General features: G+C 37.0%; 1 protein-coding gene across 1 annotated transcript; it reads right to left on the bottom strand.

Annotated features, from left to right (window-relative positions):
* Positions 1 to 27678, bottom strand: REEP2 (receptor accessory protein 2). The gene is made up of 8 exons (XM_032212357.1): positions 27597 to 27678; positions 26943 to 27015; positions 19702 to 19778; positions 18964 to 19084; positions 13236 to 13349; positions 12795 to 12942; positions 11792 to 11952; positions 1 to 8353 (listed from the first exon to the last, which is right to left on the bottom strand). The coding sequence occupies exons 1-8, from the start codon at positions 27626 to 27628 to the stop codon at positions 8279 to 8281; spliced, it is 801 nt and encodes a 266-aa protein (XP_032068248.1). The 5' UTR covers positions 27629 to 27678; the 3' UTR covers positions 1 to 8278.

Here is a 27678-nt window from a genome sequence, read left to right as displayed (position 1 = left end):
TCTGATTCCACTTCCTCATTGCAAATAGTACAGTAGCAGCTTTGATATTGGAATTGCAAACACTTGTTCAAATATTGTTCAAATATCTATCGGCTTCAGAGACCCAAGGTCTAACATCAAAATTCATCATTTTGGCTCAGACAAGTTCAGAGAAAATTGATTTCATAGCATGGGTGACTCTTGTAAAATGCACCTTCGGTTCTGGAATTCCACAACACATTAGATTTCACTGGCCCCTAGATTTTAATTTCAAATTACAATCGCTCAATAGCTGCCATATTCTGTTGAGGACAAAGGAAATTTAGCACAAACATTCTGACCAGTAACAAATATGCAAAGAAAAGTGGTTTGGAACAAAAGAAAAACAGAATCTAATAAAGTTCTATCAAGTGAGTTATTACCAAGCCATACTAAGAACAAATGGATGAAAGAATTCAAACAAAATGTAGTGTTTCCACCACCAAATATTGTATAATATAGTGTTTGTGTGTATATCTTATGTGTGTGCAATTTCAATGAAAATAATTCAAATAACCATGCAAATAAACATTTCCCAAATACTTTTTCTACTGGGTCACCACTAACTATGAACATTAATAAAATGATATAAAGTGATAGAAATAAATCTCATAAACACCGAGAGCCTGCAAAAATCAGTTAAATCATTACTAAGGGTTGACAAATAAAATACAGTAGATGGATGAGTTGCACAGAGGTTCTGACGTACGTATAATATACAGGCATTAGATAGGAATATCCATATTCTGGAATTCCAATTTATATTTTTAATGTGCGAACACAAATTCCAGAATATTTGCTTTTACTTTATTTTTTCCTTGCTATCCACATTTTTTTAAAGTAGTCAGTTATGGCGAAATATATGGATTGGCATGTGTGAAAATAGGCATAAGGTATCTGCCAAAGAAAACAAGGATGTTCTTTTCAGGAATGCAGCAATATCACATACAGCAAGAATGTTGCCTCCCCAAAAAGAGGAGGCAACAATCTCCTCCTATAAGGCAGCAGGTACATCTTTTAAGAGGTGAGATACAAATATTTTTACAGGTGTTCCATGAGTCAGAATAACGATACCTGGAGGAGGCAAAGATCCCAAAACAATCTTTCCTGGATTAGTAAACTAATTTGCATTGGACAGAGCGATATCTAAAGGAGTTCACTGCATGATGGAAGAGACAAGCAAAATCTCCTCCCTAGATCAGCAGCTGTGAGGACAGTGAATAGAGAAGAGGTAGCCTTCTTCTTCTTTTTAAGAAGAGGTAAGTTGTCAGACATGATGGGTATGGCAAATAGCTATGCACATGACACCTTGAAAATAGCTTACTGTATGGTAGAGAAATGGCAAAGGAAATGTTTCTCATTGCTTATTCAACTATGAGACTTGATATAATGGTGTGCAGGAGCTGTGTTCTGCTGAGCATTTGCTCAAGAAGAGGAAGACACGGCTTCACCAAAGTTGGCTGCTGATACGTTGAGCTATTTGTATCAGCTCATGTAAGCTGACTCATCTTCCAAGTCTAAACAGAACTTGCGAACAAGTAGTTATTATCTCATCTTCCTGGAAATTCCCTTTTATTCCTCAGCTTAGTCATATCTGTCTTATGGGAGAATCTCCTCCAATCATTTATTCTGCAAGTTAGATTTCCTTGTTCTACTCTGTCCTGTCAGGAGTAAAGATAGTCTTCCTTTCCCCCAAGATGCAGACAGTTGTTGCAGTCAGTTATTCTAGGGAACAGCACATGCAAGACTGCTGAGGAGAAGCAAGACTTTTTCATTTTCTCCTTGGTAAAACTGTTAATACCAGATGCTTTGAATCGTCCCATACAAGTCAATGGATGGGGGCTATATTGATTACCCATATCACAAATCATCTCTGTCTCCTGGCTCATTTCATGCTTCAAGATCTTTTATTTTAAAACATTAAATATATTAATAAATGACGGAACACTGCTGAGAGGTAGTACTTCATTCACATTCTCTCTGTCTAAAGGTTATACATACTGGTGTATAAGTGGATACTTCCTCCAATTCTTTGAAAAGCTGTTCTCTAAACTCAACAAGTATCTATGCTGAGGACTTTTCATAGCAGTCGAAGCTGTTCTAAAAACAGTCAATAAAATTTTAAATGAACAATCGAGATTAGGGCTTCACAAATCCAAGTGAGGATCAGTTAGCAGCAAATAGAGAGATCTTTGCTGCCATCAAGTGCTCTTATAGATTTCTGCAGAACTGATATAATGTCCATAATCAAGGTAACATGTTAAAATGCTTGTCACACTGTACCTCTTTTTAGCTATTTTCTCTGGCAGGAAACAGAGAAAATATACACTACCATATTGTCATGATTGCCACGAAGAAAGCAAAGTGCTGACATTTCTGTATTATAAGCCACTATTTTGGGCTCTCCTCCTGAGCTCCCATGGAGATTCAAACAAGTCTTTTATATGACTGCAAAAGAATGACTGTAGCACTATCCCTTTGACATAACATAAATGAAAATGTAAACACATAACAGGCTAAACCTTGCAATAATTCTGGCTAAAGGAGCTAGATGAATTTGGGAGCATAGATTATGTTGCCAAACATTGGATTTATATATTAACACTGAAAATGGAGTGCTTTTTTATCAGCAGCTAATGAGCTGCTCCAAAATGAAAGATTATGCAAAACTCAAAAGATTATGCAAAACTCAACAACATCTTACCCTTTTTGTGCTCCATTCAACACTCACAAACATAAAACCAACTGTTACTAATGTTATGACCAGTTTGACTGGGGAAAAAAAACAAAACAAAAAAAGAAATAATGCATAAACCTGAATACCACAGCCATGGTATTAAAAATGTTTCATTCTAAGCACTGTAAGAAAGTACATTTGTTCCTGAAATTGAGATAATTTGAAATTTTGTCCATATTTATTCTACCCCATACAACAGCACTGGTTGAAAATATAAAAAGCATTGAATTCCTGAATAAATATTTGACACTGTCTGGCTTATATATAAAATAACACAATCCAACCTTTTGAAAGTCAGACATGTTATTCTTGCTCTAAACAACATTATAATTTGTAATTATAATGATACAAATCACAACAGGAAGACTATGATATGAGCACAGGATAAGAATTATATTATTACTACCCTCTTCAATAATGGCTGTACCACCTTTGATGGACTGATGGTTACACTTGGTATTTGAGTGATTTGTTGTACAGTGAACCTAACTAGGATAAAGGAAGGGGTAGGGGCAGGACAAAAACTGTAATTAAAATGAGTACAATTAATCTGATTAGCTTCCATAATTCTCACAATTAAAATTTTGGCAGAATTTTAAAATGAATTTTGGGAGAATATCTGTGGCATTGCAAACAACATAGTATGCACTGTTATCCAGCAGAACCTGGGCTCTCTACATTGCTATTAAGCTACCAAAGATAATCTGTAAACTTTTGATTTCTTCCATTCTGAAGAGCAAATCAAGAATTGCAGGTTAGAAGGGCAAATCAAGAGCTGTTTTGTAAAACTAATGTGAACTGAAATTACAAATTTTAAATAATGATTAGTGTCTCCGTAACAGTCCCATTGTCAGAATCTTTCAGCATAAAGCACTAATGATATAATCTTTCAGTCCAGCTTTATTGGATCAATCACAGCCCATCAGTTATTCATCCACTGGTCAAGCAAATGCCTATGGGAAGTTTGCAGACAGAACATGAAGGCAATAGCATAATTTCCTTTGTGTTGGTTAGTCAGAATTAGTCAGAAACGTGTGATAATTGTCATAATTAATAACCATTCTCCATTTAGGTGGCTGTTCTTAATGCAGCCAAAATGATTAAACTTGTGTCATCACAATGCAAACTTTGCCTTTTTGTATTTTCTTTACTGTTGCATATTAGTATGTAAAGTGTAGAGTGTGCATCACAATCCTGCAACAGTCCAGCCTCCTCCACATGTTTATGATTCTCCATGCATTTATCCAATCCCTCAAAGTTATGCACTATGAGTTGTGTGCAGAAATGCTGAAAATTATTTGTCCTGAACTTCCTACATTTAACTTTACTGCATGGCGCTGAGTTTTAATATTATGAAAGAGGGAAGAAACACATAATTCCATAAACTTCTATCATTTTCCTCTTACTTGCCATTTTTATAAACTGAAAAACCAGCATTGTAATCTTTCCACACAGGGGAGCAGTTTCATTTTCTACACTTTTTGTAGCTTTACAAAATATTTTTATATGCATATATGTTGCACACAGTGTTTTTATTTTCACACCACTGATTTGTCCAAATAAAGGGCTATTAGGACTTGAATGAAAATATCTCTGATGGGTCATTAGATGGCAATAAATTCTAATTCTTTGCTGTTATCCAGTGGCTGTTCAGATTTTTATATTTTAGATCTGGTAGTCCTATAAATTAGGAAATTGTTCACTCCCAGAATGGATTACTAACAGGTAATCTTATAACTTTTTCTCACTATAAATAACAACTGCTGGAAAGGGAGACTGATCTGCATTAGGAATCCAATAAAAAATATTCCTTTCTTTCCATGCAATAGTATTGCCAAATATTAATCTGAAAGTTTTCACTGATGCTAACTGGAATTTTCCTCAAATATTTTCCTATCAAATAGCAGCTGGGGAAAGAAAGTTTTTGCTGAGTTTCCAATGTACAAGGAAAAACTTAAATACCACCCCCTATATGCCCATACCTGATTAGTTCCTTTTTTGTTTCAATTAATACGTACAGTTTTTAAAAATCAGCAAAATGTTTAATTATATATGGGCATTGTTTTTAATTAGTACAAAAATAAGTTAGAAGAAGCCACATCTTCAGCACTAAAGTGAACAAGAAAAACACTAAGCCAAATATCCAGGAACCACATAACAGAGCTGTCAGATTCTTTAAACTCAGGCTGACAACCAAAATGAAAGATCTATTAAGGCTGTAATATATATATATCTACAAAGCTGAATGCAGGCCAGTGACATAATATTCTTGAAAGGTGTCAAAAAAAGTGAACAGTCATGAGTATCACACACACACAAGCACACACGCACACAGAGGGGGGAAGGGGCAGAGAAAGAGAGAAAGGGAGGAGAGGGGAGGAAGGAAGGAAGGAAGAAAAAGAAAGAAAGAAAGAAAGATCAGAAGACAGCGATGGTGATAGATGTGTCAAGTGACAGAAATATCAGGAAGGAGGAGTATGAGATGCTGGAATAGAACCTGGGCCTGAAGGAGGAACTAGCAAGGATGAGAATAATAAAGGCCAAAATGGTCCCAAGGGCTGTGTGACTCTTAGGCTAGGAGAAGGGCTGCAATATCAGAGCTCTCTGCCTAGAACAGTACAGTGCTAGGAAGAGCTAAGATACTGCACAGAACTCTTAAATGTTCGGGCCTCTGGTAGAAGATATAAGATTGAGGAAGATGCAGACAATTCTCTCTCTCTCTCTCTCTCTCTCTCTCCCCCCCATCTCTCTCTCTCTCCCTCTCTCTCTCTCTCTCTCTCTCTCACACACACACACACACAAACTAGGCTGCAATTGGAACATAAACAAATAATGTAAATGACAAGCGTATCCAGGGCAGGCTAATTTGAACATTTACAGTAGAAGTTTTCTCAAGACTAGACTTGAAGGCGAATTGCTCTATAGAGCAACGAATTGCTTTATAGAGCAACAAGCCTCTTGCAGAAGCTTTAATTATCCAGGAAAGTACTGCTAACAGTCACTGCGGAAACAGAGAATAATAAACAAGAATGATTGCTGTGAACCTAATCCATTAACTTCTGTGCAAATCACTGACAAACAAAGAATCATGACCCCCGGGAGCAATCTAATATACATGTTGTGAGAAATAAAAGACATGTATAAATAAAAAAATCAGAATGTGCACAAACACAAAGAGCAGTTGGATAAAGCCGTGCCACCTTCATTCTGGAAGGGAGCATACCTCCCCCTCTAATACTGCAGAAATACAAAGGTTTTCAATACAGTCAAGCCAGACTCCAACTGCACTTTCTTTCCCTATTCATATTTTTTATATATAAATGGAGTGGTTTCATACCTAAACCCCTTGTAAACAGGACCACTCAAGAATAATTGCAGAGTGTTGGGAAAGAGCAATCAACTAACTAGAAAGTACAGTAGGTTTCTACATTTTTATTCTCAGCAAAGTCAATCTTCCAACTACTAAAAGGCTAATTTCATATTTAGGGCATCCTTGACAATTTTTTTTTAAAAAAATACATTTAATTGTTTGCCAAGTCTTTGGCATTAAACACTATCGGGGAGGAAAGAGAACAGCAAATAGACTGAATATTCTCTTTGTCCTTGCAGGAAAAGAACTGACAGATGTCCAAACCAGAAGTTCAACACAAGTGGAAGGATGTGTAATTGACTGAAAGTAGAATAAAAACAATTTCTTTAAAGGAAATTCTCTTTGTAATCTTAATGATCTCTACATCTTATAACAAGAATGCAAAACAAGAGAGTTAGTTTAAAGAGGCAACTTTGGAAAGTATGCTTACTAGGTCGTAAGTTGCACTGAACTCAGTATGGATTCATTTGAACAAACGTGTTTAAAAATTAGTAAATGTGGTAACTTAGGAAAAAAGTTTTCAAACAACACACTGAAGTGTTATGTTGCATATCTAAAAGCTGGTACTGCCATCTAATATCTTGTGAATAAATTTAATAGGCAAAGATTTGCTTCATTTTTAGACTGGCAGCCTTGATATAAGCGGTATTCATAAAATGGAACTAACCTAGTAAAAATCAGAGTAAACTTCCTAACTTTATAATTTTTGATTATTTATGTTAAAGTTTGTGAAACGGTACATTTAAAGGATTACTTTCATTGATTTTATTATAATTCTCTAGGATCCTTGTTCCTCTCTGAGCTTGGTTGCTTTCTTGCAGATGTTTCATTACCAATTAGGTACTATCATCATTCTATATAAAATCTGAATTCTTGTGGTCACCTAACACCAAACAGTACTGTCTCCACCAAGTAAATAGCATAAGTAGAGAACAATGGAAGATTTGGATGGTAGAAAGTAGTAATTCCTGAGAGCTGAGTAGCCACATCAATTGTTTACATTTAGGATAAGTGGAAATATCCCTACCACTTATTACAAAATGCCACTCAGAAAAACTCCAAAAAGAATTATTGTTTTTGGCCAGATTGCCTGGATGTACTGATTCACTTCAATTTATAATCTGATTACAAACAAAAGCCAGCAGGAATTTATGTACCATTCAGTTTACTATCCACCAAATGCTTTCACACAACCACTTCTTTGAAATAATTCTTACAGAAAGCAGACCAACCTATAAAACCTAAAATATAAAGGCAACTCTGAAGAAGGGGTCCAAAGGTTTGATACTTAGATTGTAATTATTCTGGATTCTAACTCTTTGGAGAGAGTGATCTAGGTTCAGGCATTTCCATATTTCCTGCTCCAACCACGATTCACTTAGTTTTGTCATCTTTCCTCTACTTTCAAAAAACATTTCCCCTTTCCAATACTTAACATAAGCAAAGTCACAATAATTCCACTCAAGCAAAAGAGGCTTCTGCATAGAAAGACCAGATACTGGTAGCAAAGCCAGCCACTTTCATTCTCATCACTATTAATCTTTTCCTCAAGTCACTGCAGCCTGCCCACCCACCCCCACCCCTGCCAAGAAATTCTTTGCTAAAGCTCACTTCACAGACAGTGAAGATGTTGCGTTTACAGCAAACAATCACTTTTCCTTTCTTTTTCCAAAACAATTTTGAAATGCTAGTTTTCAGTACCAGTTCTTGCTTCAGGCACTTCCCAATAATTCCCCATAGCAGCTAAAACATGACAGCAAGTGAAGAGCTACCAGGAGCTCTCCATGCAAATTAGAATTTCAATTGCACCATTTTTTTTTACCAGCCTCTCTGCCAAAAGTGGTTCTAACCCTAATTAAAGAGGTATTTCAGCAAAGAGTTTCTCTACTAGGGTTACACGTGGAGAGGGAATCCCAAAACAACAGGCTATATACAGACAGATTAGCATTTTCCATCACAGAGATGAAGAGTATATAATTCCTGAGGATGGCCATCCTCTGATCTGTGTGCCAAATTTCAATCACCATCTCGCCTGGGAATGAGCTCTACAAAGCAGTAGCTGTTATGTACATGATCTCAGCTCCCATTCCTTGGAGAGTGTCCCTCACAGTGGCAGAAGAGCGCTCTGGGACAGATTTTCAGCTGGATTGTCCTTAGGCTGATTCACCAACAGCAGTGGAGCCTGTAGCTTTCTTCTTGGGGCGGGCTTTCACTGCCTTCTGTGCAGGCTGTAGAGCAAACAAGAGATGCACAACATTACATTAGTCCCCAAAAAAAGATATTTTGAAAAATGGTTTAAATTAGCCACTGAGCTAACAGCTTCAAAAACTGAGCAGGATTGCAAAAAATGCTGCTTCTTAAATCCTCCATTTTACTACTACTAGTACTCTAACAACTGAACTAGTGATTGGGATCAATGTTCCCTCTAATTTTTTTTCAATGTGTGCGGAAAAGTATAGTGTTTGAGCAGCACATTTTCATGCCTGAGCACCTGAATTTTTTTCACAGATGTTTCACAGAGCAATTGATTTATAGGATCCGAATTGGAATGGAGAAAAATGGTTTTGTGTGTGTGTGTGTGTGTGTGTGTGTGTGTGTGTGTTTGTGTGTGTGTGTTTGAGTGAGTGAGGGATCCGGTAAGGGAACTGCACCTATTTAGAAAAGGTAAATTATTGCAAACATGATCAGTTGAAGATAAGTATGGGGACAGGTTGGGCGGTAGAGAGAAAGTGATAAAAGAGTGGGAGAGAGTAAGAGAGGAAGAAAAAAGAGGGAAGAGAGACAGAAAGAGAGAGAAGGAGAAAGAAAGTGACAGAAGAATGGAAAAGGAGAGAGAAAGAGAAGAGAGACAAAGAGAAAGGATGAGAGAGACAGAAAGGGACAGAGGAGAGAGAAGGGAGAAGGAGAGAGAAAGTGAAAGAAGAATGGAAAAGGAGAAAGAGAAGAGAGAAAAAAGATAAGAGAGACAGAGAGAGAAAAGCGGAAGAGGAAAGAGGAAGAGAGGACATCTCATTTCAACCCTGAGGTGCAAATATTCTCTTTGATTGGTAATTTTATTTGTGCATTTACTATCCAATACACTCATTTCTCCTTAAGTTCATCAAGAATTCCCTTCTTTTTATTGAATTTATCACAATACCTTGAGAACAACTTTTTCAGCCTAGCTTTACAGCTATTTAAAATATATAGTAATTTAGGTCAGGTTTTCAGAACATTAGTCTATTTATAAGTCACTACGTGCAAAGAAACAGAATTCACAAAGTTGGCTTCGCTTTTTGTAATTGCCTATTGTCTGTTTAATTTTCTACCTACATTTTTGATAACTGATATTCACTGTTGATCCAAGAAGCCCATAGTAGAAAGAAATCCTCCCTATGAACTTTGTTGGATTTCCATGGAATGAAGTTTGATCTTTTTCTCAACCATACAGTAGCATATTCTTTCTAAGGAGGATATAATCAAGATAGTCCATAATTGCCTATCAATCTAACAGTATGGTGATTGACAATCTCTTTATATTTCAGCTCTAACTCTTTCAGTCTTAAAGGTTTGGTGAGGAGAAATCCCAAAATTCTTTTAAAGAGGAAAAAAAATGCTTGCACAATTACATCTATGGAGACATGTATATATACACAACACACAGAGAAACAAACTTAACAAAGTGCTAAATCTGCCCACCAACTAACTAACTCACTCTCTCTCTCTCTCTCTCTCTCTCTCTCTCTCTCTCTCTCTCTCTCTCTCTCTCTAATGCTTGAGAGAGAGGGGGGAGAGGGAGAGGGCATGTGTATCCCTCCTTCCTTCAGCCCAACATTCTCGCTGGCATCCCGGCCAGATGAGAAGGACTGCAGAGGGTCTCCCTGAGTCTAGGACAGTGAGTCATTAGATGGGAAACTTGTCTCTTGGAAAGAATGACCCAGCTTGGCTCCCGCTTTCGATCTGCCGCCCAACGACCGAATGGAGAAGCAACGAGGCAGGAGAGACAAGACAGGAGAGACAAAGCGGGAGCCAAGCCGGGTCATTCCTTCCAAAGGGCAACTTTCCCATCGAATGACTTGCTGCCCTAGGCTTGAGGAGACGCTCTGCAGTCCCTCTTGTCTGGTCGAGATGCCAGTGTTGGGCTGAAGGAAAGAGGGATACACACGCTTGTGCTCTCTCCCTCCCTCCCTCCCCCCCCTCTCTCAAATGGCAAATCGGAGCAGTCGCTGCTGGGAGCCCATCCCATGCCTTCTCCCAAACCCCACACCCCTTCTCTCAGCTACTTTCTGCCTTGTGGACCTAGAACTGATTGCTGTCTCCAGGTTCGCTCTCCTCTCCTATTATCGTGGAAGGTGTTTCACAAAAACCACTGCGCAGCAGTTGGAAACTGCTGCGTGGTGTTTTGTTGCCACGTGCGCGGCCGCACACCCGCACAGCTTAGAGGGAACATTGATTGGGATCTCTGGAAGTTATATAACAGCAGTAACATTTTTCAATAAAAACAGAAGTAAAATTGTATACTTATTTTATTATTGTCAATATTACAGTAATAACAATTCTTATTAGAAAGATTTTTTATTGGGAAGGTGAGATAGAAATTTAATAAGTATCCAAGCAATCAGCTTATTAAGAAATTTTAGCATGAAAAGACAAGGATCTAAGAAAAAGGAACCTTTCCTTCCAATTATCCCTTCAGTTCAGGTAGCAGAACTGCTTTCAAGGGTTAAGAGTTTAAACAATTCAATATGGAGGCAGAAGGCATGGATGAAGAACACAGATGCTTATTGGTTCTGATTTTGACTTTAAAATTAGAAGATAACACAATAATCACTAACTGGAGCTATTGCCATAACTCCGGTATTTCTATGGGAGTAACATTTCAACACTAAATGCTGTAATTGTCTCATTAAAGGAAAGGTAGGAGAATTGTTTCCATTTTAATTCTTTAAACTATCCCTTCAAGTGGCATGGAAACTTGAGTAATTCTGTTCTATTCCTTTCTCTTCCTTCTCTGGTGAATTTTAATAATCAGACTGAATACTGGGTAAACAATTTTAGCTGAACAGCCTTAAACACATTGATTGAATTTAATTTCTGTTTCTTTCCTGAAAACAAATTAATTATGTCAAAAAAAACAAAAACAGAAGATGAATAAAGTTTCATCCCTGGTTGGTTGTTAGTCCATCCCCTATAGAAGAACTAGTATTGTTAGTTATATATCCTAATGAGAATGGTGCTTCTGCAGCCGAGATATTGACCCCCAATTGAAAAATGTATATTCTCAGTTATGAGTGTATTCAGCTGAGAATTTTCAAGGAAGAGTTTGCTCTCCAGACAGTGATGAATTGCAATGTACGTAATGGTATCAAGTAAAATCATGCCACATGTTACTATTTATAAGGAAATGGTTAACACCAATGTCTGAACAGGAATGGTTTTTTTTTATCAGACTGCTTTCATTTATTTAAATTCTGTCTGAATGGAAAAATAATGTAAAACAAAAATGAAGGCTGATTTATTGGGAAAGGCAGACACTAAGTTAAAGCCTTAGTAGTGAAGTAAAAAAGGAAAGTGTACCATGGTGAAGCGTGTTTGTGCCATTATATGATTCAAGTATTTCCACCTTTTATTTTTTAAGAGGCTACAATCTATACATAGAGGATCCATACAACTGCAGGCCACCTCACCTCAGTCTTTATTGTTTTCTTAGGAGCTTTAAGGCTCTGGGTTCGTTTGGGAACTTTGTCTCCTGTATCATCATCAGATGGTTCAGTTCTAGAATCAGACTGTGTTCCATTATGTCTCTGAGTCATAGCCATGTCCTCAGATGAAGAGTAAAAAGATGCACCTAAGGAGAAAAACAATAGTGGGACTGCTTCATAAAGGTAAAAAAGATACTTAACATATAGAGGCAAGGGAAAAAAAGAGTATATTTATGTACCAGGAATTGAACTCAAGCTCATGGGAAATATGAAATTAAATGTATTTCTGAATCCCATAACTGAAATTCCACTCCTTTATAACAAAAGAGCTACAGTAGCTTCACAACCCATCTATTCCCTCCACTCTAGGCAGCCTTTCTTTTTCTTTAGTATTTTATAGTACACTTAAATGAATAGTTACATTTAGGATATGAAAAGCCTATTCATACAGCTATGTAATCAAATTCTCCTGTTTCTACCAATTACCCTTTCCAAGTCAGGTTCATTGGTGAGATAAAGATCTAGATGGATAGAATGCAAGAATACATGCTTGTGGTTACTTTAAGCAAGGAGCTCCCGTTTTGTATCCCGCTCTCTTTTACATGCAGCTGAGGACGATGCACTTTAAAAATACAAGTGGACCAGGAGCCCTCTGATGCAGGAGATAATATTTTCTTTTTTCCAGGAAAATGCACGAGGTAAATTATCTTCTCTTTTAAGACATACTCTTAAAACTTTTATACAAAGGCTCTTATATTTGCATTTAGACCAATATAAAGTCATTTATAAAGCATTAATATGTGAAAATGAGTCTCTTGCCAATTCACTTCTATAACAGGTATGGATTTTTATTTATCTGTTTTCGTTTATTATATGTTGAATTATCTTTTATTTGTCGGTGTGTTGCTTTAAATTATAAATCACCTTCAATGTTTAGTTTGATCAGATCTATAAATCAATAAATTTAATAGAGACTGACTTCACTAACCTGAATCATCAATAGTTTCAAGATGTCCCTTAGAAGACGTATGCATGTGTGACTCAGGGCTTTGCAAATGCATTGTGTCATCATCTCGAATCAAAGTCAAGTCTTGCATGCTGAAACTCCGAAGTTTTTCAGACAAAACCCCCTGGCCCTTTAAAACACAACTTCTAGTTACAATTATCCACATGTACTACATCAGAATGCATTTTAAGGGGAACATTGAAAGAACATTTGATGAAAAACTAAATACAAAGGCGAAAAAATGGAACGTCAATGACAATTTGGATAGAAAATGAAATGACTGTCTTTTCTCTAACATGAAGAAACAGCCCAAATGGCATGTAGCTAGTTGACAGTAAGAAAATGAATGCAGTGAAGGGAAACACCAAAATTACCAAGCAGAAGGGAGCAAGGCAGATATTAAATAAAGATATAAGGAGTTACCTTTGCAGCTGCAGTAACTGCTGCATTTGCTGCCAGATTTAATCCTCGCTTGCCAACACGCATCATAGTTTCATAACTCTTGTCACGGGCCTGGCTAATATATTCATCTATTTCCTAGAATTTAAGTAAGTAAATGAAGTAAGACTACATTTAGGAATTAACATTATTTACCTATAAAATTCTAGCATAAGATTCTAAGCATTGTGGAGTGCACTCTATCTTTATGTTTCAGCATTGAAATAGAAGGCAAATCTTCCGATCACCTTCTATCAATAATAAAATAAATTCTCAACTGTACTAGTAAATATTTATTGATCACAATGGGCTACAAACTATCTCTAGATAATATATATCAAGGGATAAGAAAAGGTATTTGGAGCATATAAAAAAAATGTTATATATCCCATACTAATTAACATCATTTCCTGTTTAACAATGTATAATTTTATATAGTTTGTATAATAAAACTGTATAATAATATAGTTTGTCAATGCATACCAAAATTCAGCAAGAAAGGGTCACAAAATACCTCATATTACTGATATTCTGAATAGGGATCATCATACCTGATGGCATGCAAGTCTATTAGCACGAGATAAAAAATAGCAACTGATATACCACACAAATTGGCTTATTTTTATTTTAGATTATCAGTTTGATGAAATCCCTGATAAGTACCCAATATGTACTCTAACAGTATATTAGTTACTGTTTTAGTTGGTTGGTGTTCATGGCTGTTTTTTGGATATTTGATCATTCTTAATAAAGATTTACTAAATTGTGTGGCACTGGAATTCACTATTGACACTTCAATGGTTTTAATGATGAATTTACATGAGCACTTCAAGTTAATTTAATCCTATAAAACTAAGGGCCGAGATAGACATAACTCTCTCTCTCTCTCTCTCTCTCTCTCACACACACACACACACACACACATATTGTAGCAGAGTTAATAGTCAATATTTATAATCTTGAAAATATCACACTTGCCAATAGTTTACCAGAGAAAACAAAAATTGATCCTGGAAATTTTCTTTCAGATCTCCATTTTTAAATTAAAGCTCACATTATAGAAATATTTGGCAAAATATGTGGTTTTATTGTAAACTGCCTAGCCCTAGAGTCACTTAGCTTTCTACATGTTGTGGCCCAGCAGGAGCTGCTGTTGGACTCGGATAGTGAGGAACCATATGAGTCTGCCAGGGAAGATGTGGAGGACCCTGGGCACAGTTCAGACTCAGAGCAGGGACCAGAGAGGCTGGTTGGCCACCAGGAGGCGCCTGAGGCATGGAGCAGTGGGGAGGATTCAAGGCAGTTTGCTCCTGACGCCAGACAAAGAAGGGAGGAGAAACAGAAGCAGCAGCTGCGGAGGCAGACTTAGAGACGATAATTAAGCCCAGGTGGTTGTGGCTTGGCCCCTCCCAAGAGAGTATATAAGTGAAGAAGTGGGGAGGGGTCATTTGCAAGACACAACCGTTTGAAACAGTATTGGAATACTCTGTCGTGTATCTGTACCTGTTGGATTTTCAACTAGTCTTGCATGTAAGTCGTGTCTGGGCCTTCAGCCAAAGGAGTTGATAAAGCCATGATTAAAGAATGGCAAACAGCCAAACCTGTGTCTGGGTGATTTGCAGGTTGGGGGGGGTCAGAACACTACACCACCCACTTAGGAGATGGGTGATGTAGAAATGTGAGATAGAAAGATAGACAGACAAACAATTTGCTATTTCAAATGGAGCCACTGAATGTTTTGTATAGCACCATTGTGATGATCTAAAAGGTTAGCTGTCAAATACATTCTTGATGCCTGTCTGTAGAAAGTAATTTATTTATTTATTTAATCACATTTGCATAGTTACCTATCTCACATTCTCTAGCCAGTGGGACCTGCAACACACTCATGGACCTGATGGAATTGAAATAGGTAGGTGTAACCTGGGAGAGACAGTCCCTCAAATATCCTGATTCCACGCCATGTACGGTTTTAAAAAAAGTTATAATCAGCACCTTGAATTTAACCTGAAAGCAAACTGCCAATCAAAGCAGGCCAGGTGTCAGAGCTGCCACGTGAGCAGATCTCACATGCATAACTGCCTATGCTCCCCCATTTTGCTCCAGCTGAAGCTTTTGGATGCTCTTCAAGGACAGCCCCATGTACAGCATATTATAGTAGTCCATTTGAGAGGTTGCTAGGGCATGAGTAGAGTCTCCAAAATCCAGAAATGAGCGTAACTGGATGCCACTTGTGCAAAGGCCCTTTCAGGCATGACTCCCACCTACTCTTTGAGTAGGAGCCAATGCTGGGATTCAAATAATTTAACAACCAGTTCTCTGCCTTAATGACCAGTTGGGTAGGCAGGGACTGGGTGGGCATGGCCAACTCAATGTCACTCACGTCTATGGGCGCTTCACCTTAGCTGTTACAAAGTAATAAGGGTTAACTGGAGAGGGAGTTTCTGTAAGCAGGGCAATAAAGATTAGGCTAGAAACAACACCAGAATGTTTTCTTCCTGCCTTCCTTACAGAATTAGCCCTGTAAAGTAGAAAAAAACAAGATGAGATTTCTTCCAACAACCGGTTCTCCAAACTGCTTAGAAAGTTAACAACCGGTCCTGAATAGTGTGAACTGTCCGAATCCCACCACTGGTAGGAGCTGTAAGTCCAGAAGAACCCTAAAGCTACACACTGGGTTAGGGTTACGGTTAGGCTTGGAGAATGAATGTTGCTAAATCCCCAAATAAAAGAAGGATCTAAAATCCAAAGCCACTCAGTCTTGCCAGGGTTCAGCTGAAACCTGTTGTTCCCATCCAGACCCCCAAAGCCTTTAGGCACTAAGAGTGTAGATAAACACTAGGTCACCAGGGGCAGAAATGTACTACTTGGTATTATCAGCATACTGATGATATCTCACCCCATGGTGATGGATGATCTCACCCAGAAGTTTTATGTAGATGTTTAATAGGAGTTGAGAAAGTACCAAGCATTTCTGCATCCTGGATAGATAAGGATTTTTTCTACTCCTGATCAAAACCAACTGAAATGGTATTATTGATGGTAATCTCACCAGAACATGAACTTTTAATATTTGCTATCTACCTAGTGACCTCTAATGATCATTAGGGCCAGTGAGTTCTGGTGTTGGATGGGCATCAAGGAGACCCAGGCTTCTTGAGTTTCCAAAGGTAAAAGTCACAAATCAAATCAATCAATAAAAGTTCATACAGTTAAAAAATAAAAAAAAACCACAGGATTCCCTACTGACTTCACACCCTGAACAGTAAAAAAACTATAAGGGCCAACAATGAATATTATGCAGGATAGAAAAGTAATAGTTTGAGATATTAATTTACGTTGGAGATGTTTCATTGAACTAAATATAAATACACATGATTAAAAAATACAGATTTGTGTACTCTAACCAAAAGTAACTTGCTTCATAAACTATTTAAGCTCTGAAAGAAACATTAGTGCTGTGTCTATTAGAATACTTTTACCTTACATAGAACAGAATCTTAAAATAGAATCTTAAATGGAATAATTAGTCTCTTTCTTCTCAATGCTTTTGATATGATCTGCATCAAATGCATTCAAAAGGAAGGGCTTAATTATTTCCTAATTGGCACTTCTGGGTATTTCACAATGAAGCATGAAAATTTAAATATATATGGATCTTTTACATCTGATATAAAACAGCATAATGTTGATTTGTAATAAAGTAAAAAAAAAATACAAATTGCAGCTTTCAGGCAATATGACCAACCTTTAGATTGGAAAAGGGGGTCTTTTTTTGCATACGTACTAACAACAAAAAATCAAGAAAATATAAAATGTATTTCATAAAATTTAAAGTTGCTGGAGGATACAATTTACAGTTTAGTGCATTACTCCTCTCTAACATAATAATTTATTTAACTGATTTTTTAAAAACATTATTCTTTTATGCAATCATTTTCTCCATAAAAACCTAATTTCTTTTATTATGAGGCTGTAGAAAGTGAATCATTTGCCACCCAAAGCCCAAAATTCTAAGAAATTATGATAAAATACATGGCACAACATATTGGAGCTTTAAAAGTTTGGATCAACTTAAAGTTAACAGCAACTTTAATCTGATGCCCATTAAAGAAAAGTAGTTTAATATTCCAATGAATGTTATTGCTCTGGAGGATGAAAAACTGCATAGCTCTTCTTACTTTTTAGCAAGAGAAAGCATGAGCTACTTTAAAAAGGAGACACAGGAACCTTCACAAGAAATTTCTGTCATCTACTGAATACCATCCTTCTTTTATTTTTCACAAGCATACCCCGAATTGATAATTCTGTACCTCTATCATGTGCGAGAATTACAAGAGACAACGGAAAGTAATTGCACACCTATTCTCCATTATTGCCACATATTTTACAAGAAATAGATATTCAAGAAAAAAAATCTGTTAATGAAGCGAATGCAGAACATTTTGGCAAGATCCAGGTTATCCTATGAAAGAATGGGAACCATATTTGTACACATACTTATAAAGTTGTTGATTTGTGGATTTCCTTTTGGTTGGAGGTTTCTAAATCACATGAATGCTTCTCCTAACAAGTAGTCTTCAAATATGACTTTTCAGAGGGACACTAGAAGTTATACTATACTAGAAGATAGAAGGTCCTGGCATGTACACACAGTAAAGCAACATGCACAGCATTATTAAAAGTGGCTGTGAAATATCAATCATCATTACTCAAATAAGAGTCAGCATATTTTTATCAGATTGCAAATTTACTCTTGTTCAGTGGGACAATTCATTCATTCATTCATTCAATTTTTATAACCTCCCATTTCAAAGAAGTGACTCTGGGAAGTGAGCAATCCTAAAACAAATACAAATTTTGTACAATATAGTACAAAATTAAATATATATGGTAGCAAAGGGAAAAAAGTCATCATAGATGTTAATATAGCCAGGGAAAAAGGCCATTTACACACCCAAGGCTTTAGACCCAAGCACAAAGGCCTTATGAAAGGCCAATGGGCTTGGGGTCATCCTCAAGGGTGAAAGGAAATGTCTTCCAGAGAGTGGGGATTATGGCAGAGAAAGAAGGCATGTCTCCTAGTCCTTACCAGTTGGATATTACTTGGCTAATGGGGCCCATACGATGACCAATTTACCAGATTTAATTGGACAGGTAGAACCACTGGGAGAAGATGGTCCCTCGGGTAATCTGATTCCAGGCTAACCCTACTTGCCATTTATATTGGCAGAGAAATTCTCTTACTATTTTTCTATCAGGTCTCATTCAACTGTGATAAAAAAATTGTTTTAGAATTTTTTTTAACAGGAATGGCATTTGGCATTCTTGCACTTACTTAGTGATGTGGAGGAGGAGGAGTGCATATGAAGTACATTTCATTGTACAATCATCTTTCCAATAGCCCGCAATCTCCATCATGCCCATTACTTTGATTAATAAATCAGGAGGGAATTCCTCCTATCAAATCTTTTCTGGGTTGATGCTACTTTCATTATTAAATAGGAATCCTGCCCTTGAAATATTTTTGAATAAACTCTGTCCAGATATTAGCTAGGCAATTTTGAAAGATTATTTATGCTCAGCTCCAGCTGCCATGCATTCAGCATGAATAAACATGGATATGATTAATTTCAAGTTTTTTTTTCCTGCAACCCAATTACATTTGAAGTGACTCAATTTTCATGGCTGATAATTGGGCAAGTTGCAATACCTTCTCCTTATTGGAGAGCGTTGGGTGAACAAACTTCCTGTACAGGACGCTGGATCCCTTGGTATAAGGAGAGAGCAGCCAGATCACAAATGCGATTTTCAACTCGAAATAAAAGGGAAACCTGAGAGAAATGGAAAAGCTAGAATCAAGGGTCAGGTTAGAGTCAGACAAAGGTTGATGTCTAGAATAGTACAGATGGAATAAGCAAAGGGAGAAAAAATGAACTACAGATAGAATAGAATCAATACCACAAAAGCCAGTTGCCCTCTATTTCTGCCATAACAACAACCCTGTGAGGTGGGTAGGACTGTGTAGAGTGACTGGCCCCAAGTTACTCTGTGAGCTTTCATACTTAAGGGAGGCCTAGAACTCAGTCTCCTAGTTTATAGATCAGCACCTTAACCTTAACCACTATACTAAATTGGCTCTCGTTCTTTTCAAGAATGCTTTTTTTTGAAATCTCATTTGAAAAGAATCCATTAAAAATTACTCTTGGAAGAAAGAATAATATATTATTGCCAATTTCAAACATTCAATTTATGAGGTACTTTGTATCATATGTGATACAGCAAACAAAATTTAAAATAAAATAAACTTTAGAAAAAACATTCAAAGCACTCAAGAATGAGAAAATAGAATACTTTACTGAAATACATCACAACATAATTGCCAGTTTTAAATTATGATTTAAAAAATATTACAGCATCAAGTCATTCTTACCACTGGTAAAGGACTTACCAAGATAGAATGATGTCTGTGAGTGTTTCGGCTGTGGTGAAGAAGGCAAACACAATCCAATACATCATCCATTTAACCTGCAAGGCAACCTTTGCATTAAAAGTATGCTGAATATTAGGCCTTACCTTAAAACACATATTTGATATATAGGGGTGCCAAACCTTCTGAACAATTTTTTCTCATATATAAAAACAAATATTTACACAAACATCACTATAAAAATGATGCTTGGGTAAGCAAAGTTTGTCATGCTTGTTTGTAAGCAGTTTGTCATGCCTATTCATGCATTTTCTTTCCCCCTTTATCTCCCTCCAATTTTATTTGCTTCAAACATTGAAGCCTGGCAATGCAGTATATAACTAGTAACTGGCATATATATATATATAACTGGTATCTTTGCTGTCCAATAGTTTGTTTAATAAGAGATAACATTGGAAGCAGAGGGAATTTCATCAAAAGAAATCCATGGAAATTTTTCTGCTAATGGAACATTTCCATTACCTCAAGGATGGGGAAAAGCTTTTTGCAATCCTGGGCATTTTTTCAAAACTTGTTTAAAAGTTTAAGAGCGCTAAGGAGCATATTTGTGGCTACAGAAAACAAAGAGAGTTCTCCAAAATAGTGTAATAAATATTTAGGAGGAAAACATATTGCCTAAAAGACCCATATCAGCATCATGATTCTACACAGAAATTAACAGTTGATAGTGTTTTATTACAACATACTGCATATAACAGATATTGTATGTCAGCATCTTGATTGCGGGCAGGCAGGTGCTAGCTCCCCCTGCTGTTTATTAAATAAGAATGTAAGAGCATAAGCAGAGCCCAGCAGAATCAAGCTATGGATTGTCTGGTCCAGCATAATGTTACACAGAAGTCATCCATATCCTTGAAATTAAGACTATAGCTTGTTTCATTGGGCTGGCTAAAAATTCCTTTCTCAATGTACAGTATATAGCAGGTTATTATTTTTTAAATTCTGGAGGAATATACTGTATCAAGGCTAGTAATTATTGATATCAGTACTAAACAAATATCAATAATCTTGTCTAGATGTCTTCACAACCATCTAAATGTGTGATTGTCGCAAAGGTGCTTTTTCAAAAGGCAACTGGATTTTCTTTGTTTTTGATTGAAGATGTTTCGCTTCTCATCCAAGGTTCTTCAGCTCTAAATAAATGGCGGAGAATGGAAGGATTTATATTCCTTGCAGTCATCTAGTTGTTAATACTTTTTCTGAGACACTTTGCGGCTCTTGGAAGTTTATCTGTGCCCTCAGGATCTTTTGAATAATGCAAATGGGCGTGGGACCTTCTTCGAAGGTTGCCTTTTGAAAAAGCACCTTCGGGACAACCATGACCTGGATGACTGAGAATCTCCATAGGCATTTAAATATGTGACTGTCAAATCTTTGGATCATCACTGAATCTTTCCATCTTTAACTTCACCTGATAAAATTGCAGTTATTAAACTCTTAAGGAAAACAAAATCCAACAGTGATTCTGAAGGCTTCCAGAAGGATCTCTACAACCTGGGTATGTGGTCAGCCAAATTATTAAGGCGACTCAGTTTAAATATATGTAAACAAATACACTCTTGAGCAAAAAAACCCCTATTTCACATCTACACTGACAGAATCTGACCTGTGTGTAACCAACTAGGAAAAAAAATATTGGGATCATACTGAATAACTCAGTTAAAATTCTGTGCTGAGTCAGTGTATGTGAAGTAGAAGATATGCAAATTCTGAAGAACTGAAAGAAAAATGTCAATATTGTAATGCTGTTATATAAATCCATGCCTGATTTAGAATATTGTATACAGTTTGGGTTGTTACAGTTGAAAAAGGCTATAACAGAGCTGGAAAAAGTGCAAGAGAGGAATATTTGTTGGTCTCCTAGTTGCAAACATTCCAGTAGAATCTACTTGGCAGCTGTGAGAAACACAGTGCAGACCTAAGATGGGCCTGGTCTGATCCAGCAGAATTGTTTTCTTTCTTTCTTATGAACATGTGTTCTAATATTACAAAGAAAAAGAAGAATTCCCAACACTGCCATGTCCAAACATTAATCTATATCCCTTTTTACCCATCTCCATTCTAAACTACCACATACTTTTCTTTCCTAATTAGAGAACTTTTTTAGTTTCCAATCAAATAAACTACAAGGAATCTATTGAAAATATTTTTGAACAGCTGATTCAGACTTGCAAATGCCTGTTCTTACTATAAAAAGATAAAGCCTCCCTCCAATTGCGTTTAACTCATTGTGACTACATCACAGCATTTTCATGGCAACAGTGAACAGCTTACCATTGCTTTTATTCCAGGATGTTTTTCAATTTACCAGTCTAGCCTATAGTCTTTTATTTCCCTGGTAGGCTCTCATCCAAGTAGTATTCAGGCTAGGCCTGCCTACTTCTGAATTCAAACAAAGTTACTGACATTTTGTAAAGCTGGGGAAACAATTTTATTCAGGCAGGCTTTCAAAGCTCAGTAGTGACTGAGTTTTAATCTTACATGTGGCTTCAAATGTAAACTGACTTTGAATTGCTTACATTCCTCTTTACAGTATTACAGGGTAAATGTAAAACAATAACCAAATTATGATAAGATGAAAGGAAATAAGCACTATCATAATTTTCAATAATACCGTAACTATCAATGCACTGCTTACTACCACACTTTCAGGAGCAATTTCCACACCATTCCCAAAGGCCCTCTGAAAGAACAAGCTCATTTTTTCATCTCTGGAGCTACACTATTACAAAGAAGGAAGGACACCAAGGGGCAGTTTTGTCCTTGGGGTCCCTCCGGCCATCTTCCCTATGAAAACACATCAGACAGGCAGATTTCATTCACAGAAGGCAATTTGTGGGACCCTCGGTTATTGATACATAAAAGTAATATCCACCAGAATAAACTGTATCTGGAAACCACTAGAATCCCATATTAGGGATATACGACAAACTGAAATAAGCCAGTCTCTATTTGAGTTGCTACACTCTTGATGGTGTAGCTTCTAAATGAACTTCAAGAGCAGCAATATGTTTAATAAATAACAGTAATCCAAAAGTGAAGTGATAAAAGAATGAGTATTGCACCAAAGCCAAATAAGGAATGCCCACTATCTCCTTCCACTTCTCAATTAACAGTTCTACTCTTCCACCATCTCCACATAAATTTCTGTACTTCCAGTTTGGTTTCTGTCAACTACAAACTTTCCTAAATTGATCAGATGATCTCATGTAGGTTGCAATGCTTTTTGCTCTTTTTACCTGCCAGATCTTACTTCATGGATCCCTAGTCATAAGGAGTAGTTTTAATAGCAGCCATGGTTTGGGGAAGGTTATTTAATGCTGTGTTTGGCATGGGTTCATATTTTATTATATAGATTGTGGACAGTGGTAATTTGTTTCTACTGCATGTGATCAGAAGCAAATTGCAATTAGATGAACTTTCTAGTTTCTGATACACAATTTCCCAAGATTTGGGGTATAGAATATATAATATTATATATTTTTGTATTTATAAAATATACTATTTATAATAAATACACATTTTTTGGTAGAAAATATTTTTCATTAATAAATAAGAGGTTAGTCGGGTGATGCTGAAAAGTTGTTGGTATTCCTAATCTGTAGCAATTTAGTTATAGTTTTGTGTCATCATTCTGGGTAATCAACAGATTTTCATGCCTAATTTAGATTCTAGTGGCAAGAATGCATTTCGAACTCTGATCCTTTTAAGTCAGGATCAGAGACATAAGTCTGAAACCTAGTTTAGGGAGTGACACAGATGATTATCACTGCTATGGATAACAGTCACTGACACAGATATCTGTATTTAGTTTTTGTATTTTTAAGAGCAACCAAAAGCATTTACAATGGTCACATTCTTGGCCAAGAATTCAATTTATTGAACTTGTATGCTGCCCTATTCCCGGAGGGACTCATCAGCCCCCAGGCCTGCCGGAACAGCTTTATTATAGAAAAACACAAATAATAACTCTTTTATTTTCAATCTTATTCCAATCATTTCTTAGTATGGAAGTTGCCTTTTTCCACTACCAGTTCATACTTAGTAAGTTTTGTAAGTTTTCTATTGTACGCTTAAGACTTCTCCAAGATGGTAAAGATAATTTTTGATTGGGAGCTGTCCAGAGTTTGTTATAAGATGGATGGCTGTATACATGTTTTAAATAAATAAAATCATTACAGATAGTTTTTCAGGACAGGAAACATACACTGGGTAGCAGAAGCTTAGGTGCCCTACTTTACATAAGTTCCATTATTATTTTACCTTTGTTTCGGTAAATTACTGGCTGCCCTAAAGGAAAATGTGCTGTCAGATTCATTAAGGTTCTTTCCGTTACATCTTCTAATTACAATGCTTACCCTACATCGTACTGAGACAGGTTTCAAAGAAATGCTTAACAAACTGTGATCAATATGCTGGTAATATGCCCAATGTCTCACTTGAGTTTCTTGACTTTATTGTATTTTAATTAATATATTTTACTATTGTATTTTAATAGACAATTGAGATTTTAAATTACTGTAATTTCCCTGACCTGCTCTTTGAATGGTTGAATTGGGACAAAAATCTCTATATACATCTGGTTAGAATCAAGTATGGTAGTAGTCTCTGAGACAAGAAGTTTTAAAAGGGGATTGGACAAATTCATGGAGAATGGGCTATGAATGGGCTTTTAATTGCTACTAGCTTTGATGGGTTTCTACTTCTAGAATTATAGGTAGCATGTATGGAATATCAGCTGCATCATACTCCTGAAGAAGTCTCTCCTTCTCCTTCTTCTCCTTAATACTGCAAACAAAGCACCAGTCTAGAGGATCTTATTCATCTCCAAAAATGCCCTTAGATGCTGCAAAGACCTAAACTACACATTTAAAAAAAATGGTGGATGATTGCAGCTTAATTTTTTTTTTTACAAGTCTAGAAAAAAGGCAATAACCTGGGGATGAAAGCAGAGCTTTGTAGCCCAGAAAGAATGACAGGAAACTTCTCAACCAGTTCGCTTCTGGTAAATTGGTGTTTTGTGCCAGCTTATATTAATAGTGGTTTTAGAAATGGGTAAGTTTTCCATGACAGCCATTTTCACTCCTGACAGGTTTCACAATGTCAAATGGATCCCTAGCCTAAAAAGATTGGAAGCCTTGATTTGTTCCAGAATATTTAGAACTATCTTTCTTTCTCCTTATATTGCCCCCACAGGATGTTTCAATGTTTTTTACGGAACATATGAGCAACCCACAACTATTACGTACAGCTTTGAAATTCTCATTTGTGTTGGCTTCAGAACAAGCCTGGTTTGGTACCTGTAATATTAAATAGGGAATTCATAACTTTAAAAGATTTTGGGGGTGAGTTTGGCCACAATAAATAAATTGGCCGCAATTTATAGTTCCAGACAATGGGCAAACATTTTAGCCCTCCATGATGGTAAAATTACCACATCACTAATCCCATTTTGTCATTCTTGGGACAAAAAAAAAAGATTAGTTGTTAAAAAGTTTGCATAATAGGCCTATTCTAAGTAACTAAGGCTTTAGAATACTATGACAAAGGCTTTTTCAGCATTTCCTTGGGGGAACAATCTTTGGAAGAAAGAAAATCTTGAGAGTCATACTATTAATTGTTTGAATAAAAAGGTCATAATATATTGCATGACATATATTTGACAAATGTCTTTAATGTTCATTTATTTTATAAGGGCAAAAGTTTTTTTGAGTTATATTGACATCTTTTTGATGAAAAACAAATTTAGGACAGCTAATTAATGTAACTATCACATAATCAAAACTGGCATAAACATTCTCTTTATAAGAATAATGTTCTACTTTCTAGTTTCCTCTCAGAACAAGCATGGCCTTAAAAATTGAAAGCATGGGTATCACTAAGAACACACATGCAAAGACATACACTCTGGTAAGTCCCATTTTGTTACCTCCACCATTTAGTTCTTAGAAAAAGCATGAAATATTGAAAATAACATTTGTGGATCACATAAATAGTATAATCCATGCTAGGTCAACAATAATTTCATATGTGCTGTTTATGAAAGCTAATAATGTGAAAGTGGAAATATTTTGCAATTTGCCAAAAGCTGCTTTAGGAAGATTTTTAGCCCAAATTTTCAAATGCAACCAATTGGTTACTTTTTTCTACAATGAACTTTTGTGAATGTTCGAATTACATGTATTAAGTAGATTTATACGCTACCCAGAGTCATTGACAGTTTGACAAAATGCAAGTTAAATAAATAAATAAATAACGATCCTATAAAGAAAGTATATACTTCATTTTGATTGGCAAAGCATGGAACAACAAAATTAGAAGCATCTATGTAAAAAAGCAGCACTACTCTTGAGACTAATTTCAATCTTTCCTACTTCTTCTTTTCCAATTCTTTATCTATTTATCATTATTCCTGACACATATTCTTTTGCTTTAACTTCCCTATAGCAAAATAAACAAACAAACCCAGTATATTAACCTTTTCATAAATGGCTAAAAGTGGTTAGGGATGTTCAATACTGTACTTTACAGTCCAATTAAGAAACTTTCATTTAAAATAAAATTTTGTTTCTTAATTTCATAATAATTGTCAAGTGACACACCCAATGGCAAGTACTTGTGACAACCCTCCAATACTCCAGGGCTACAATAAAAAGAACCACTAAAATTGACAACAAAACTGAGCATTGTGTTTTCATCATGGGCATAAAAAAGCACTTTTAGCTTTCCATGCTTTGTGCAAATATGTTAGTGACATAGCTGTTGTTTTAATGTGCAAAATACAATGTTTAAATTGGCTGAAGCCTGCTATTCCAAAGACAGTGTACCACGATGCTTTGGAATAGCTAGTAGTTTATACCAGCTTTAACTTTTATAACATTAAAAGCAAGAAGTGATTAGCTGAAGAAGCATATGGTGACATCATCAGCTTATTGTTCGTGTGCGTGTGTGCGTTTGTGTGTTCATTATATCAGAGAAAATGCTTAAGAGCAGAACAAGCATGTGAACTCTATCCCACAGTATGTTCACATCAAATAAATAAGATCCTTTAAAAAAAACCTAACATATTGACAAAAAGTGAAATCTCCGCTTCTTGCTCATTTACAAAACCTAGTTATTTTCCAGATCAGGAGACAAACGGCAAACATAGCAGAGAAAGATTAGTCCTTTTAAAATAAATATGATGGCTGCCTTGCACTTACATATTCTTTCACATTTTTCGTCTTCACAGCTTTGTAAGAAGAATAGGCAGGGTACAGGGTGCCAAAAACCAAACTGCAACCAGAGTTTTGAAAATAAGAACGAATAAAAACGGGGGTGGGAGGGAGGAAGGAAAGAGAGAGAGAGAGAGTGTGTGAGGTTCCAGTTATTCGGGGTGGGCGTCAGACTCTCGCAAACCTGAGCGACGTCCAGTCCCACCCACACCCACTCACTACGTCCACCTTCACCGGCCCACCGAGCAGGCCGAGCAACGAGGTGCTTTGCTCTCTCCCCCACCTGCTGCATCCACAATTCCCTTCCTCGTCGCCCAGGCCCGTCAGGCTGGCTCACCCGACCTCGTCTATTTCGCGGCAGTTTTTCCTCCCCAAGGGGACGAGGAAAGAGCCCCGGACACCAGGCAACGCCCCGTCTGGTTTCTCCGCCGCCAGGTTCAGGGCGAGGAGCGCTGATCTCCCCCGAACCCCCCCCCCGGCAAGTTGCCCCGGGGGAAGAACGAAAGGGGGGGGGTGTCGGCGCGCGCGCTTAAAGCCCCGGGGAGGGTAGCCCCGGCCGAGCCCCCGGTCCCCATCTTCATCCCGTTGCCTGGCAACAGCACAGAGAGAGGGCCTCCCGCCCAGCCGCCCTCGCGCTCTTACACCACCAGCCGGGAGATGATCCAGGACACCATGGCAAAGCGAGGCCCGGACTCCTCCGGCGGCAGCGGCGGCGGCGGCGGCG

The sequence above is a fragment of the Thamnophis elegans genome, chromosome 2 (assembly GCF_009769535.1).
Source record: "Thamnophis elegans isolate rThaEle1 chromosome 2, rThaEle1.pri, whole genome shotgun sequence".
Classification (NCBI taxonomy): Eukaryota; Metazoa; Chordata; class Lepidosauria; order Squamata; family Colubridae; genus Thamnophis; species Thamnophis elegans.
This window is presented reverse-complemented; position numbering and strand designations above follow the sequence as displayed.

Excerpts from the sequence above, each read along its gene's own strand:
- REEP2 (XM_032212357.1), bottom strand. The coding sequence starts at position 27,628 with ATGGTGTCCTGGATCATCTCCCGGCTGGTGGT. Across the intron at positions 27,016-27,596 it reads ATCATCTCCCGGCTGGTGGT|TTTGGTTTTTGGCACCCTGT; the intron begins GTAAGAGCGCGA and ends CTCTGGTTGCAG. Across the intron at positions 19,085-19,701 it reads ACAGACATCATTCTATCTTG|GTTTCCCTTTTATTTCGAGT; the intron begins GTAAGTCCTTTA and ends CATTTCTCTCAG.